Here is a 15,608-nt window from a genome sequence, read left to right on the forward strand (position 1 = left end):
ATGCCACACTAGGTAGTTATCATAAATACCATTTTCATGTTTAACATGGAAAGACATTCACAGTACCTTGCCAGAGTGAGTTACAGAACTATGTATAGCATAGCCCCCTTTCTACTTAAAATACGTATTTATAGAGGCAAAGAAAAAGTTCTAGGGTAGACATCGATATTAATGGTAGTCATCTCTATGTGACAAGATTGTAGGAGAGCTTTCCTTTCCTCTATACACTTCCTGGCATTTTTTGGATTTTTTTTCCAGTAAGGATATATTACTTCTAAAATAAGAATTAAACAATAAAGATATTTTTTAAAAAGATTTCATGCCTGTGAATTGTGCAAAAGCTTGTTGGTCAGTGTACAGAAAATTTATAAGGGAAGAGCGACCTCCACCCAATGCCAAGAATGGTGCAAACATCAAGCACCTATTCTCCAAATGGGATCTCATGTGGGTGTGAGGCTGGGGCTTGAGGTGAGGAAGGACTGCCTTTCCAAGTGAGCAAAGGTCATGGGAGTCCTCAGATGCCCGTGTGGGTAGTTCAGGGGTCCCTGGAGACCTGGGCTCTGACCACAGTACCTACACGTCAGAGAGAATGCGGACGTTATAAGTGCCACAGAAGACATTCCTCTCCTCCATCTGCACCTGCTGAGTTTCCTGGTTCTGGTATGCGGTCCACAGGTTGTAGTCATTCTAACAAGGGAACACTTACAGTCAAAGGACGGCAGCAACCTGACCCCAGACACACATCCCTATGACTCTCCCATGGCGAGGGTACAGGGGCCCAAGAGCTCCTTCTCTTCAGGCTGTGGCCACTGCTATGTGGTGATGGGGAGGGACCCGTGAGCAAAAGGAACCCCTGGGTGAGAAAATACTGAGTTGAAGGTCCTGACCCTTCTTCTACCTCTGATTCTGTGAACTTCCGATGCTGCTGATAGCACAACTTTTCCAAAAATGAGCTCACGACCAGGATGCACACAAAATAAAGTCACCGGTGCCCATTTCACAGAAGCCGGGGTTTCGAGTTCCTGTTGTGTGTGCACGAGACAGTACAGAGCGTACTCGTGGGAACTCAAGTCACATGTGAAATTCCTGTTGCACGCTCTAAGCACTTGTGTGTCAAAGTTACATCTGCAAGGTTACATCTGCAACCTTCATTTCTCCTTACAGCTGCCTCACAAAGTACATCACTTGCCCCACAAAGTATTCCCACCATTTTACAGATGATGCATCTGAGCCTCAGAGAGGGGAAATCAATTTTATCAGGTCTCAACAGGGGTGCTCCCCGTCCCTTTCCAACATTCCTTCCTCCTTCCTTCCTTCCCTCCTTCCTTCCCTCCTTCCTTCCTTCCTTCCTTCCTCCTTCCCTTCCTTCCTTCCCTCCTTCCTTCCTCCCTCCTTCCCTTCCTTCCTTCCCTCACTTCCTTCCCTCCTTCCTTCCTCCTTCCCTCCTTCCTTCCTTCCCTCCCTCCTTCCTCCCTCCCTTCCTTCCTCCCTCCTTCCCTTCCTTCCTTCCCTCCTTCCTTCCTTCCTCCTTCCTTCCTTCCCTCCTTCCTTCCTCCCTCCTTCCCTTCCTTCCTTCCCTCCTTCCATCCTCCCTCCCTCCTCTCTCCCTCCTTCCCTTCCCTCCTTCCTTCCTCCCTCCTTCCCTCCCTTCCCTTCCCTCCTTCCTTCCCTCCTTCCTTCTTCCCTCCTTCCTTCCTTCCTTCCTCCCTCCCCACTCCCTCCCTTCATCACACACTTTCTGAGTAGCTATGGCCCTCCAGGGATGCTAAACTCTGGTATAGATGACTCAACTGGAATTCCAGTTCCAGTCTTCTTCCCAGCCTCATTTTCTTCAACCTCAAAAAGCAGGAAATAGCAATCACACTAACAGGAAACCGATAAGACAAGGTGAGTTTATGATGAAAGCAAAGAGGACCACAGCACGACGTCTGTGTCTGGGGACCTGTGTTCCTTCCCAACCTCAGCCTTCTCTTCCATGCCCGTCCACTCTTCCTCAGCCCATCCTCCTTCTCGATCTTTCACTAGGTCCCGACGTCCACATAGAAGTCTCTCCCCAGAAGAATCCATCAGCCTGCTCCCCCTCGCGTGTTCAGGCAGCTCTGATATCCTGCCATGAATTAAACGAGGCTTCCCTGGCTTCTCACAGCCCAGGTTGGAATTCCTTGGCTCTCGCCTACCCACTGAGCTTTGAGAGCCTGGAGGCTACTCGGTGGAGTCGATGGGGTGAAAAAGATCTGGGTTCGAATCCCAGCTCTGCCATGACCAGCCAGGAGACCTTGGGCAAGTATTCTAACAGCACAGCCTCATTTCCACACCCACACACTGGGAGCAACGCTGTCCACCCAACCCGTTGTGAGGACCAAGTAGATCAAGTAGATCACGGAAATCAAGCACAGGCAGTACCCGCTGTAGCCACCACCCCCGGAAGCACTCGCCACTCGCCTCGGCCTCTTCCCAGCAGCCCGCTCTCTGCTGAGTCCCACTGCCTCCCTACCGGTCTCCATACCTTTACCTGTTTCTCTTTCTTTTCTTAAATTAATTATACATTTCTAAGCAGCAAACACTGTCCGGGTAGTCCTTGTTTGTCTGGCAATTACTAGCTACATCACCTAAGGAAGAAGGGTGCTGGCTGTGTTACACTTAACAGAACGACGGGCTTGGAAAGAGCGGGTCAGCCTTGAACTTATGTCTCTTTCCCTCCAGTGGAGGCCTGACACTCTGTTTCTTCTTCTATAAAATGAGTGGAGGGGCCAACTCAAAGATTTCAAAAATTGCAGGCCCACAAATGTGCTTTCTTTGGCCCATGTAGTTTTGGGGGTTTTTTTTAATGCTTTTAATTGGTTGCCTGCATTAAAGAAAAGCAAGAGTTGTCCCGTGATAATTCAGATTTCTCACTTCCCTTGAAAGCTCAGGCAGCCTGGGAAGCCGGGGTGCACAGTCTCCCGTGGCAATGCTCAGCTGGACCTGAGTATTGACTGGACCCCCCAGAGTCACCACGGTCCCATCATCCTGCTGCCCTCCCCGCCCCCCTCCCTCCTTTGTGTCACCAGAACGGCCTCTACAGACATAAGAACTGGACCCTTCTCTTTCTCAACTTCTAATTGAAACTGCACAGTCTTCCTATGAATAGATTTCAAAATAGAAGGCCCTTGAGCAGAGAGGAGGTGACAGGAGTCCAATGGTCTGGAGAACGACCACCACGCCTGAATGGGCAGAACCCAGAGCTCAGAGTCTCCCATCTGAAACACGGCACTTTTTTTGTTACTACCCAAGGTTTTGTAGAGAGGTCTGAGGCTAAGTAACGCTCTCCTTCCGTCCTAGAACCAGAATGAACCTGGAAGTGAAAGGTCGGAAAGCTTAATTCATTCTGGACCCTGGACGTTTGGGGACGGCCCTAGCCCTGCCCTCATGTCCTCAATCCCGAGCGACAGACCCCCCTGCAGCCTCTCAATGCAGGGACAGAGGTGGTGAGGAAAACCCCAGCGATCCTGACATTGCTCCTGACTCTGAGCTCCCCGCTAGACGACAGATGCCATGGACACAGGACCTGACGTGGGAGCTGCAGTCAGGAAGAACCCTGAGAAGACAACCATATCAGCGCCCTCATTTAACAGAAGAGGTAGTTAAGGCTTAAGGAGAGAAAGTCGCCCCCTTAAGGACACACAGCACCCAACTGTGGTCTCCCTTAGGGAATGTTAGGGAATGTAGGGTCTCCCATATCCTACATCTGTATGCTCTATGCTACACCCTCCCATACCTTACATCCATATGCTCTAACCTACAGCCTCCCATATCCTACAGTCATATGCCCCATCCTACATCCTCCCATATCCGACATCCGTATGTGAGGGCCGAGTCTGGACTTCAGCCTTCAATGGCCAGTAGGAAACGACGCCCACAGTCGCTTGCCCCAGGTGCCATTGGAACCCACCTTCGTTCTCAGTTTCCATTTCGGACTTTTCACGCATAGGTGCTTCCCGTCATCCGCCATCTTAGGAACTGGGATAGTAACCTTGTTGGCGTAAGTAGGGTCTATTCCCCTGGTGTAGGACCCCTGGGGGAAAAGAACCGAAAATGGCTACTCTTAGTTCCTACACTCCAAGAGGAGGGGAAAAACTAGTGTCTGGCAAGATCTGAAAGATGGGTTAGTTCTGGGCAAGGAAGGCCTGGGCCTGGCCAGCTAGGCCAGTGGTGTGTGTAGACTGGCTGAAGGAGGGTAACACCCACCAAACATCCGGAGAGGGACCAGCGAGGATGGTGGGCAGTTCCCAGCTTCCAGCATGTCCTCTGGCTCAAGGCCTCCTCTCCCTCTGCTGGGAAAAATCCAAGCTACCAGGAAGCCATGATTTAGGGTCAGGCTTCTGGCAAGAAACAGAAGTATGAATACCAGAGACGGTTACTATCCAGGGAAAACTGCATTTTAACCTAAAAAATACTCTGTGGCTCTGTAAACATCTGTGTACACGAGGCTTTCTTATATGGCACAAGCTGCAATATGGCTGCCTGGGGAAAGTTCCCTGCTCTGTGAGGCTCCGGAAAGGCTCTGCCTCTGTCTTGCCAAGAGGTTTCTATACATGTCATCCCTGCTAGATGCACCAACAAGGGGAGGGTAAATGGGGATATCGGGAGTCCGGACAAAAAGGCAGTTGAGGAAGCAGCAGGAGGCCAGCTCAGGGTCTACCGCAGATGGAAAGGCTGGTGCAGACATGAGGCTGGTCTACAGCTGTCCCCTCCCAAAGAAAGTACCTGCAGTACGGTGATCTGGTGCTGGATGAAAGACTGCATGGACAGGTCGGTCCTGACCTGCTGTGCCAGCACTGCCCAGTGCTGGCTCACGAACACACACCTGTTCAGGCTGTTCTTATCCAGCATACCTGGAAAACAAGAGGTGGACCTGGGGACCTCCCAACTGCGCTGCGATGGTGGCGGGTGGGGGGGGGGCGAGTCTTGAGAGATCCCCCAACAGGCCCCGTGTACCGAGGATATACTTGGAGAGATGGACCGGCAGGTGACGGATGAAGTCGCGGTATGTGCTGACCCCAGAAGACAGCTCTCTGACGGCCTCCAGATCCACCAGCACATCGGCGGCGGGGGCCAAGCCTGCTTTGAACACGTTTGCTTTTTCAGAAGACAGCCTATTCATCTCGGAAATATACTGGAGTGAACTCTTCCACTGTCCTTCTAGAGGAAAGCCGGAGAAGGGGGCACGGTTGGGGCGTCTTTGGGGTGACCCCGGGCCGAGAGCAAGTCCTTGCCAAAAGCTTTCCCCAAAACAGAGCTCACCAGGGTCTACCCTGAGGCCACCGGGGTTTGGTCATTTCTTCCGCCAAAATGAAAACAGAGCTTCCCCAACCAAACGCACCAGCAGTTTTCAACGTTCCCAGCTCAAGTCGATGTCTGTGGCATCCAAACTGCCCTGCTGGTGAGATGGCATGGTGTCTGGAGTTTCCTCTAAATGAGCCCAACAAGAAAAAGTCGCAATTTCAAAAGAGGGGGTTGGAGGAAATAAGATTGTAAGGCGGTGATAATTGTTGAGGCTGGATGACGGTTATGTGGGTAATGATTACACTACTTCTGAAACTTGAAAATTTCTGTATAAAAAGAGTTTCTGAATCTATGTTTTGTGTTTCCCGTAATTTTTCCGTGTATATGTCTTGCTTCAAAACCCAAGTGCGGACGGCCCTAAGGTCAGGGCCCAATTCCCCACTGCTTTTGTTTCCACCTCAAGACTCAATCCAATGCTGCAAAAATAGCTCCTGGTGGGTTGGATTCTGGAGGTGCCCCTCCCCATATCCCCCCACACCAGAGGTCAGGGGCTGGACCGAGAGATTCCGGCCTGGGGCAAAAGGGGACTTAAGGTCACACTGACTGATTTTATTTTATCTTTTGGCCACGCCCCACAGCATGTGGGATCTTAGCTCCCGACCAGGGATCGAACCCGCACCCCCTGCAGGGGAAGCGCAGAGTCTTAACCGCCAGGGAAGTCCCACACTGACTGATTTTAATCCTTGTTTCTCTCCTTACCAGATGTGGGATTAAATGAGGGAATAAATATCACAGAGCCCAACCCACTTCGTAGGTGACAAGTGAATGTTAGTTGCCCAACTCTGTCCTCCCCAGATACGGCTGCCCTACCAGCCCCTCCATCTCCACGGGACTCCCTCCCCATCGGCTTTCTTCCTACCAGCAGACTTACCAGTAGTGGCTGCTCCCCATGACACATTTTCGTGCAAGCTTGCTTTTCCTGTAGTTTTGGAGAACGGGAAGGATGTGTGCCCGGGTCTGGCTGCCCAGCAGACTTGTGAGGTCTCGCACGGGGGCGTGCGGCCTTTCTCAGGGACGAAAAGCACATCCTTGGAGTCTGGGTCGTTCCCTGAAAAACAAAAGGCCAAGATGAGTGGCTCTTCCGTACAGGTGTGTGGAAAGGAAGCGGTAGAGAGAGATGGTGTTATTTCTACTGCCTTCTTTTTAATTGACACAAAACGGACCAGGCCAGTTATGTCTGTTTTTATTTGGGGCCTCTGAGTTTCTACATAAAAATCACAGAGAGCCTCTGTTAGCCTTTGCCAGCCCACCTGCACTGCAAACTTCATCAGAGCTCTATATACAGGAGGACAGAGAGAGAATGAGAGGGAGAGAGGGAGGGAAAGAGGAAGAGAGAGAGGGAGGAGCTGGAAGAGGGACTGCTTTTCTGAAGCTTTTGCGTCATGTTCTTCAATGATATGAATAAATGCCCTTGAATCAAATTAGAAAATTTAATTTTTTTTCTTTCTTTTTGGCCGCACCGCGCAGCATGCAGAACTTCCCCCAGCAGGGATCGAACCCATGCCCCCTGCAGGAGAAGCACAGAGTCTTAACCACTGGATGACCAGGGAAGTCCTAGAAAATTTAATTTTTAAGAGAGAAGCTCCCCTAGGAAAAGGGGAAGGTTGCCACAACCCGTAACTGGACTTACACAACTTTTAATACAAGGAGCTGATTCCTGTGGTGGGTGAGGACCTGTGTGTACAGATGAGGCTACTCAAGCCTGCCGCCCCTGTCCGGGGGCCAGCATTGCCCATGGGAGATGATCAGGATGGGGGGCCGACTGGGTGACCACGGCCAAATCACTCAGGTTCCCTGAACTTCGACTTCCTTACCTATACAGTGAAGGAGCTGGACTGATCAATCTCTAATCTAACTTATGGGATCCTCTGATTTTCTCCACCACTTCTTCATTCCAGATGATTATTCTTTTACTTCCTGGACACACCAAAGAAATCAAGGGCATATAACGGGATCTAACTGCCCCCAAGGTCACGTAGCTTTAAACTTTCCTGGGATTCTATGAGTCTGCAAACAGGACCACAAACCAGGTCTCGTGGACAGCAGGAATTCCCCGCCCTCAAGAGCTCAACCTCTGAATCCCTCCATCTGACGCCCTCTCCCAGCCTTGTCCCAGTCTGCTAATCCTCTGCTTCTCGTACTGGACCCCCTGCAACCCCCAGTCCCTTGCCTCCTTTCTGGTTGCTTTTGCTGCCCCAGTCCCTGGCCAAACATGTCCAAGACCTTGTCACCGACACCCCAGACCACCGGCTCTCAAAGTGAGGTCACCAGACCAGCAGCAGCATCCGCTGGGAACTTTTTAGAAACGCAGACTCGTGGCCCACATCGCACCTGCTGGGTCAGGACCTTTCGGGGAGGACCCCGGCCACCCGGGTTTTAATAAGCCCTCCCAGTGATTCTGATACAAGCGACGATTGAGAAGGCCTACCCCAGCCTTATGTGGCCCCTCCACTACCTCCAGCCTTGGATAAACTCCAAGTCGAGGTTGGATTTTATGTGCGAGCAAGGAATACGGTGGGATGAATGACCTCTTGGCCTAGTTTCCGTGCAGTGCAAACTGAAGGGCAAGACAACTCAGGAGCACCCCCCTTACCACCTTCTCAAACCCGCTTCAACCCCTAACCCGCTAAAGCAGGAACCGCCCCAGCATTAAGCAGCAGAGGCGCAGACCCGCCACTTCTGGGCCTAAGGGAGGCAGAAATCCCTTTGAAAAGCCTGACAGTTGAAAGTTCCTTCTGCATTTGTCCTTTTAGAATTTTCTAGAAGGAAGTCACATTCAGCAGCTTCTCCTTCGGTCAACAGGATCAGGTGTCAGGACAAAGCGCTCTGTTCTGCAATCTGGAAGATCCCCATCTACCTAAGCTTGTCCACACCTCCCGTTCCTTGACGGGCTCCTGAAGTCTGGCCTCCTGGTGTCTGGGGACCCTTAGGTCTCTACCTGTGGCCTCGCTCACCTGAGGCATCGTTCCGCCCTCTCAGAAACAGGACTCTGATGACATCAACAGCAGTGAGCAGTAACTCGGGGTCGCACATCTGCAGCAGCAAGAGTGTGTAATTCGTCTTCGTCCGGTAGCTGCTGTTCCCAAACCAGTACAAAATCTCCCTCATCTTCTGTTCCACCATCTTGTCCAGCATTTGGTTCAAGGAGGACTTGATGATTTTCCCCTCCTTCTTGCTGAGGTTGACCCGGGACCTGTGGTAGACAAAATCCTTCCCCTGCGTGGTCTGAAGGATATTTTGAAAATAGTGTAACAAATGCAAGCTATCCAGCTGCTGCAGGATGCTGACTAGAAACCTCCTCTGGGACATCTTGCCCACCCTTCGGAACCACTCTTTGGTGGAGAAGATCTTCCAGGCCAGGACACACGTCTCACACTTCTGGCACACGGGGACAGAATTGTTCCCCTTCTCACATAGAAAATAAGGGGCATTCTTGAGCCTCGATGCCATGTTTTCCATGGTCCCGAGACGACCAGCTCATTTGATCCTTGCCGGTTGTCAACTGCACCAAACCCCAGAGGAACAGGAGAGGCTGATAAATATCCCAATTGAGCCTTTTCTTCCTCCCAAACAAAAAGGAAACTGCTGCAATGGGCAGAAGGCTGCTCTCCCCAGAAACTGCCGTTGAGTCTGGCTTTCCGTACCGACCTCCTAGGAAACATGCCTTTACCGTAAATCTCCTAAGCCTGGCGCTGCTCAGGAGGAGGCAGTTGCTGTATATTCTGAAAGAGCCGGTCATGTCGTTTGTAGAACAACAGGAAGAGAGGTAGTCAAATTTAAATAATGTATGGACCCCTTTCAAAGGGGGAAAAAAAAACATCGTGGAGCCTGGTGTTGAGCTTCCATTGTTGCTGTTTGTGAGTAACTTTTAAATATTTCTGAATATGAAATTAGATGGAAACGTCTGTGTATGGCTGTTTGGTTAGAATGATCTTGAATATGTTTATGGTCATCTTCTTAACTCATCATCAAAGTGAAAACACAAATGTTTAATATATATTTGTTACTTAACTGCTTCAGAAGGTTAACCAGAAACCTCTGCAGGGAAAACTCCCTGGTGGAAAAAAATGTCTGTGGGCCTGAGAATATATTGGGGGACTTCCAGCCTCAATCACACACCAACCCAGGTATCTGGGAGGAAGCACAGCTGAGCGGAGTGTGGGGTCTGGGGTCAGACTCCTGGGTTTGGACCCCAGCCCAGCTGCTCACTAGCTCTGTGAACACGGGCACATTACTTAACCCTTTATGCTTCAGTCTCCTCGTCTGTAAAATGGAAACAACAGTAGTTCCTACTTCAGAGGCAGTGTGAGGATGAAACGGGGTATTATATGCAAAGCACTTAGAAGACTGCCTGGTACATAGTCAGCCCCCAATAAATGCTAACTATCGTCCTACTGTCATCAGTATTATTGTCATTGGGATCATTATTCTGGGCAGCCGCATAATCAATGTCCACTATGATGTTTATACAGGCATAGGTACAGACATTGAGATGCATGGGAAGAAACAGTATGTGTGGAGCTTTTAAAAGAAAAATGACATGACAGTGACTTACCTGTTTCATGAGATCATTACCATTTAGCACTGGCTTGGGATCCACTCCGAAGTGGTGACTTGGGCCATTACAGCCAAACACGTGAGCACACACGGCCCTCGGGGCCCCCGAAAGATGGTCAGTGATGACCCAGAAGGAGACCAGGGGCTCACTGAGATTTCCAAAACTTTTTAGTAACAAAAGCCTGTTTGCAAATTATATCTTCTGTAAAAACCCAACATGCAACATAGACATAGTGATAGTCTATTAGTACAAATTTATAAGTTCAAAAGTTGACTTGTTAGCAGGGCAGTTGTTGAGAGCCACGGGGCTATTCTGAAGACAAAACCTTTACACCTGAGGCCAAAGATGACAGACATTGTCTTACACCAGCTTCAGACTCCACAAAATTTAAATTAGCAGCAGCTCCAGAGAACGCAGAGTCCACAGAAAACAGCTTGAAAATCACTCCTAAATGCTGACATACTCAGAATGAAGTGTCTCCAAATAATTTTCAAAAGGTCTGAGAAAAATACGCACACACGCACACACACACACTACACACATATTCAGTGTGTATATGTGCATACACAGAAAGAGAAAGAGAGCACAAATGCAACAAACTGCTAATAACTGGTGAAGCGGGTGAAGAGCATGTGAGTGTTCATCATTCTACTCTTTCAGCTTTTCACAGGTTTGAAATTTTTCAAAATAACTAATAAAGCTATACTGCTAAATTAGGAAAAATGACTGTAAAAGACTACTATGTAACCATAGCCCCTCAGCTCACCACCGCAGCCAAAATGCCCTTGCAAACGTAGGACAACCCAGAAAGGAGTTTTGAGGACACACTGAGACGCTACTTCAGGTGGGACCAGGTTCACACACTGATTCTGGTACCACGGAGCTGGATGATCATGAGCTCCCTGCCTGGCTTCTCTGAGCCTCAGTTTCTCCATCTTACTGATGATGAGGAAGGAGGAGATGAAGGCAGATGATGGAAATTACGCTACCTTCTACCATCAGATCAAATGTGTGAGGCCAGTTGCCTCTGCTCTTGGTGTTGTTATTACTACCCTGCATTAAACCAAAAGGTTGGCAATACCGTGAGCATGTCTAGCGCCCGCGTCTGGCGACCGGGCACCGATAGAGAAAGGCAGCGTGAGTCATCGCTGGGTTGGTTGGCCGTGAAGGTCTTGTAAAGAGTGGGGGTGGGGACAGGAACCGGGCCGGGAAGGAGGTCAGTGCTAACAGCTCAAGCTCCTCTAACTGACAGATGCCTGGAGAAAAGGCCAGAGTGGATTAGCATCTCACCCACCAGGAAGGCCAGACAGAGGAGGGAGGCCCAAAGCACCTGAGCATATAAGGGGGCACATTAGCCCCAGAAATGCTACAAGCTGAAAATACAATAGCTTGTTCCTAAAGGTCCAAATAAATGAGGATTTTCATCTGTGAAGCTGACATACTTCAAAGGAGCAGTTTTACAAACCAACTCAGCCTTGGAGTCAGAAATTGGCTGGAATCCTGCTGCTTTCTTACTAGGGCTGTGGCCTTGGGCAAGCCCCTCGGCCCCTCTGGGCCCCCATCTCTCCTCCTCTGTAGAAGATGTGTGATCACCAGTGCCCTGCAGGGTGAGGCTTACATTCATTAGTGTAACTAAGCCTGGTGGTTACTTCTGCTGCCGCCGCATCCCACATACACAGGTGTGAGCACGCACACACGTGCACACACGGCATGTCAGCCGGCTCAGGCAGGGACACTGGAGCCATTTGAGATCGGGTGTTAGAGTTTAGAATGTGACCTTGGCGGATGGCGGGATGCGATGGCCTGATGGGTAAGCCAGTGGTGGGGAAGTGGCGCCGGTGGTACCCAGAGAGGTAGGCGGGCAAACAGGTCTCGCTGGAGTAAGACCCAGGAGGGGAAAACACTTCTCAGAGGAAAGCTTTGGGGCTGAGACGTACATCTGGAGATTTCTCAAATATCCAGGCTACCAGCAGCCTGCAGGCTCCTTGCAGTCCCCGAGCTGCCTCCTGCCCTTTGCATTCTGTTTTGTTCATGACTCTGATTAAAGCCTACACCGCCCCAAACCTTCACCTCCTCTGCCCGCCCCCTGCATGGCGTAGCGAGCCCCAGAAGGCATGGCTGCTGTACCCCCATCGGCTCCGCTGTCCTGCCTAATGACGTGCACCTGAGGTTCTGCTGGTTCCCACCCAGCACCTGACCTGGGTCAGATGGCAGAAAATCAGGGAAGGGCTCAGGATGCAGAGCAGGAGGGTCTCGGCTACAGAGCAGCAAACATACCTCCACCCCGCGACTCCCTTGCCGCCCTCGGCTGCCCGCCTCTGTAGATGGAGATCGTGAGTCCACCTCGCTCACAGGCGGGTGATGTCTTTGCAAAGGCACTTGATCACATGGGAAAAGCTGTACTAGGATCGTTCTCAAGAGGAAAGGTGAGAAAACCATCGTGTTTGAGCCACCGCCTGCCCATCAGGTGGTGTCACACTTGTTGGCAAAGTTAACTGAGACAAGTCTTCGTTCCTGAGAAATCGTGGAGTTTCCAGTTGCCATTTGCCCTTTGGTTTAAAGAGAAGCAGGTGGGGGGCTTCCCTGGTGGCGCAGTGGTTGAGAGTCCGTCTGCCGATGCAGGGGACACGGGTTCGTGCCCCGGTCCGGGAAGATCCCACATGCCGCGGAGCGGCTGGGCCCGTGAGCCATGGCTGCTGAGCCTGCGCGTCCGGAGCCTGTGCTCCGCAACGGGAAAGGCCACAACAGTGAGAGGCCCGCGTACCGCCAAAAAAAGAGAAAAAAAAAAAAAGAGAAGCAGGTGGGGAACGAGGGCATTGGCTAGAAATGTCTCCCTCTCCGGGAGGGGGAGAAACACGAGAGCACAGAAAAGTTCTGACCTGGCTGACACGGCCAGGTCCTCAAGGAGGTCGGGTGACTTCCTGCTTGTTCGGAAACTCACGGCCACTTGCCATTGGTATGAAGGGTGGAACAGACTCAAGAGAGTAGATGGGGCAGACAGAGGTTCTCAAACCCAAGTCTGCATCAGAACCCCCAGAGGCCTTGTTAAAACACTGCCCCAGAGCTTCTGATTCAGCGGGTCTGGCTGACGCCCGAGAATGTGTTTTTCTAATAGGTTCCCAGGTGGTGCCGATGCTGCTGGTCAGGAAGCCACACTCTGAGAACCACTGATGTTCATGTCTCAGAACCTGTGAACGTAACCTCGTTTTAGAAATAAACACAAACGTTTTTTTCAAGACGTCCTACTGAGCGTCCTTGACCAAGTTTTGCCTCTCTGAGCCGCCAACCTTTTCATTTTCATTCCATAGAACAGGAAAAATACTCCCTATCTCACAGGGCTGCAAAGATTAAATGAGGTAAGAAATGGGGAACGGTCCTCAAAATGCCAAAGCCCTCCCTACTCATCATTAACTTTAAAAACCTAAGCTTTAAAATTTTTTTTAATTTTTATTTTTTGCCGGCGTCGCAAGGCAGGCGAGATCCTAGCTCCCTGACCAGGGATCAAACCAGAGCCCCCCGACCCCGCAGTGGAAGCGTGGAGTCTGAACCACTGGACTGCCAGGGAAGTCCCCAAACCTAAGCTTTTTAGAGGAAACCCGAGGGCCTCAGCAAAACTTCAGTGAAGGAACGCGGCAGCCAGCGGTGGGTGTGAAGAGGAAAGAGGACCCAGAACCTCTGGAATGTCGGATCAGCTGCATCTGCTATTATATGTTCCTGTCTATGCTTAGGGAGTTGCCAAAGACCGTGGAGGCTTCTGTGGGACATCCAGAAGAGTGGCACACACTGACACAGCTTGGGGAAAATGACAGAGGGCGTAAAATTGGCCTTTGTTATCTTTTTTAATTTTTTATTTTGTTTGTTTTGGGCGATTTTCAGTTTTTGGACCCAGGGGAAGAAAAAAGGTATGCCCATCGCTTAAGGCAATGCTAATGCTCAGTTTTGCTTTGATCTTCTATCTCGAGAAGAAAGGTCTTAAAACCAAAAATGAGTGGACAAAAAGAGGAACTGAAGTTCAAAACAGGTAAGGAGACACCCAAAGGGTTCCTTTTATGAATCTGAGTGTGGCCTAAACAAATTACATCTCACGACACTGACACAGTTTACCGTCGTGACTGAAATCCAGGCAGTAAATTTTGAGAAATGAGGGAGAATGGTGGAGGATGAAGACAGGCAACGTTTCCTTGATTTCTTAAAAGAAGAAAAAGGTAGATTCTGGAAACAGCAGATGATGTGTGAACTTACACCAGAATTCTAAAATGGTTTGTCAAATATTATGTGAGCATTTGGGGAAGAAAGTAAGGAGCAATCAACAACCCAGCCAAGCTGATCTCGCTTTCCCCCTAGAGGGCATCATTAGAGAGGAAATGCTGACATAGTATATCCTGATCTCTGCCACTGAAAAGTCCTTCATGGTGTGCAGTGGATAAAGGGCCATAAGGTGGGCTACATTAGCAAACAATTCTACTGATGCATAACTTACTGAATAGCTAAACCCAAAAGATACTGGCTGAGGACTGCAAGATTCCAATCAATATAGGTATCAACCTAATCAATATGTATATCAACAAGAGTAAGATTTAAGAAGAAAAGGTTACCAATTCTGTAGGTGACACCAGACTAGGAAGGAGAGCTATTACACTGGGCACAGAGTCATGAATAAAACTATCTCCGCAAGCAGCAATGATGTGATGAAATTTAAAATGCAAATTTAAAAATTTCTAAGGATGCACAGTATAGCCCAGGGAACTCTACTCAATACTCTGTAATGGCCCATATGGGAAAAGAATCTAAAAAAGAGTGGATATATGTGTATATATAACTGATTCATTTTGCCGTACAGCGGAAACTAATACAACATTGTAAATCAACTATACTCCAATAAAAAATTTTTTTAATATTTTCAAGGTCAATAAAATTCAAAGCTTTAAAATTCAATTAAAAAATTCAAATCCTATACTATATAAATCCTAGAATTCAAATGTAGGGCAGGGTCTCTGGAAACGAGTCGAGTGACGCTGAAGTGAAGTACTCTTGACACAGGACCGTCAGACTGGCCAAAGAGGAAGGGACTTGACTTGACACAGGTCACGGAAAAGACCCAGAAGTTGTATTTCCAGGGAATCCCGAAAGGGGCCTCAGGTTATGTCCTCAGAAACCCATTTAAATACAGTTTGTCATTTGCCTAAGGGTTTGATGAATGTATATCATTAATCTTAGGGAGCGCGTCTGAAGAAAGGAGGGGGATGTGATCAGAGGAGTAGAAGGTCCGGAAACCACAAAGGAAAGTGGGAGATAGAGTGAGAAGCCAAGAATAATTCCCGGGGGGGACGGTGTGAGAGCTGCCCCCAAACACGTGGAGAACTGCCCTTGAATGAGGAATCAGACGCGTCCACACCGTCCGGGTGGCTCCAGGAGAGAGGAAGGAGCCCCGTTGCCTGAGCTCACAGGGACTATAGGACTCGGACCCCACTAAGACATTCCTGCAATCCTCACTGTCCCCAAACCAGGTGAGCTTCCAGGTGAGGTAGTGAGCTCTCCATCACAGCACAGCTGCAAGGCCCGGTCAGGCGTGCGGGTGCAAAGCGACGGAGGCCGTAAGACGCTCTACTCCTATGAACGCAGTTCATGATGTGATTTATTCCCATGCACACAACACCCACCGTCTAAGGAGCAAGGCAGCGTGGGGTCGGGGTTAGAAGTTCAACGTCAGCCCTCCCAGGTCTGA

General features: G+C 49.8%; 1 protein-coding gene across 1 annotated transcript in view; it reads right to left on the reverse strand.

The window, feature by feature from the left end:
* Positions 1–15,608, reverse strand: part of LOC101275829 (F-box/WD repeat-containing protein 10) — a 60,934-nt gene that overhangs the window by 26,916 nt on the left and 18,410 nt on the right. The window contains exons 7-12 of the mRNA XM_033422602.2: positions 8,280–8,801; positions 6,197–6,373; positions 4,978–5,181; positions 4,747–4,874; positions 3,932–4,054; positions 578–687 (exon numbers count right to left, since the gene is read on the reverse strand). Of these exons, the coding sequence (XP_033278493.2) occupies positions 578–687; positions 3,932–4,054; positions 4,747–4,874; positions 4,978–5,181; positions 6,197–6,373; positions 8,280–8,801 (1,264 nt within the window). The remainder of the gene's footprint in view (positions 1–577; positions 688–3,931; positions 4,055–4,746; positions 4,875–4,977; positions 5,182–6,196; positions 6,374–8,279; positions 8,802–15,608) is intronic.

This window comes from Orcinus orca, chromosome 19, assembly GCF_937001465.1.
Source record: "Orcinus orca chromosome 19, mOrcOrc1.1, whole genome shotgun sequence".
In the NCBI taxonomy this organism is placed as follows: Eukaryota; Metazoa; Chordata; class Mammalia; order Artiodactyla; family Delphinidae; genus Orcinus; species Orcinus orca.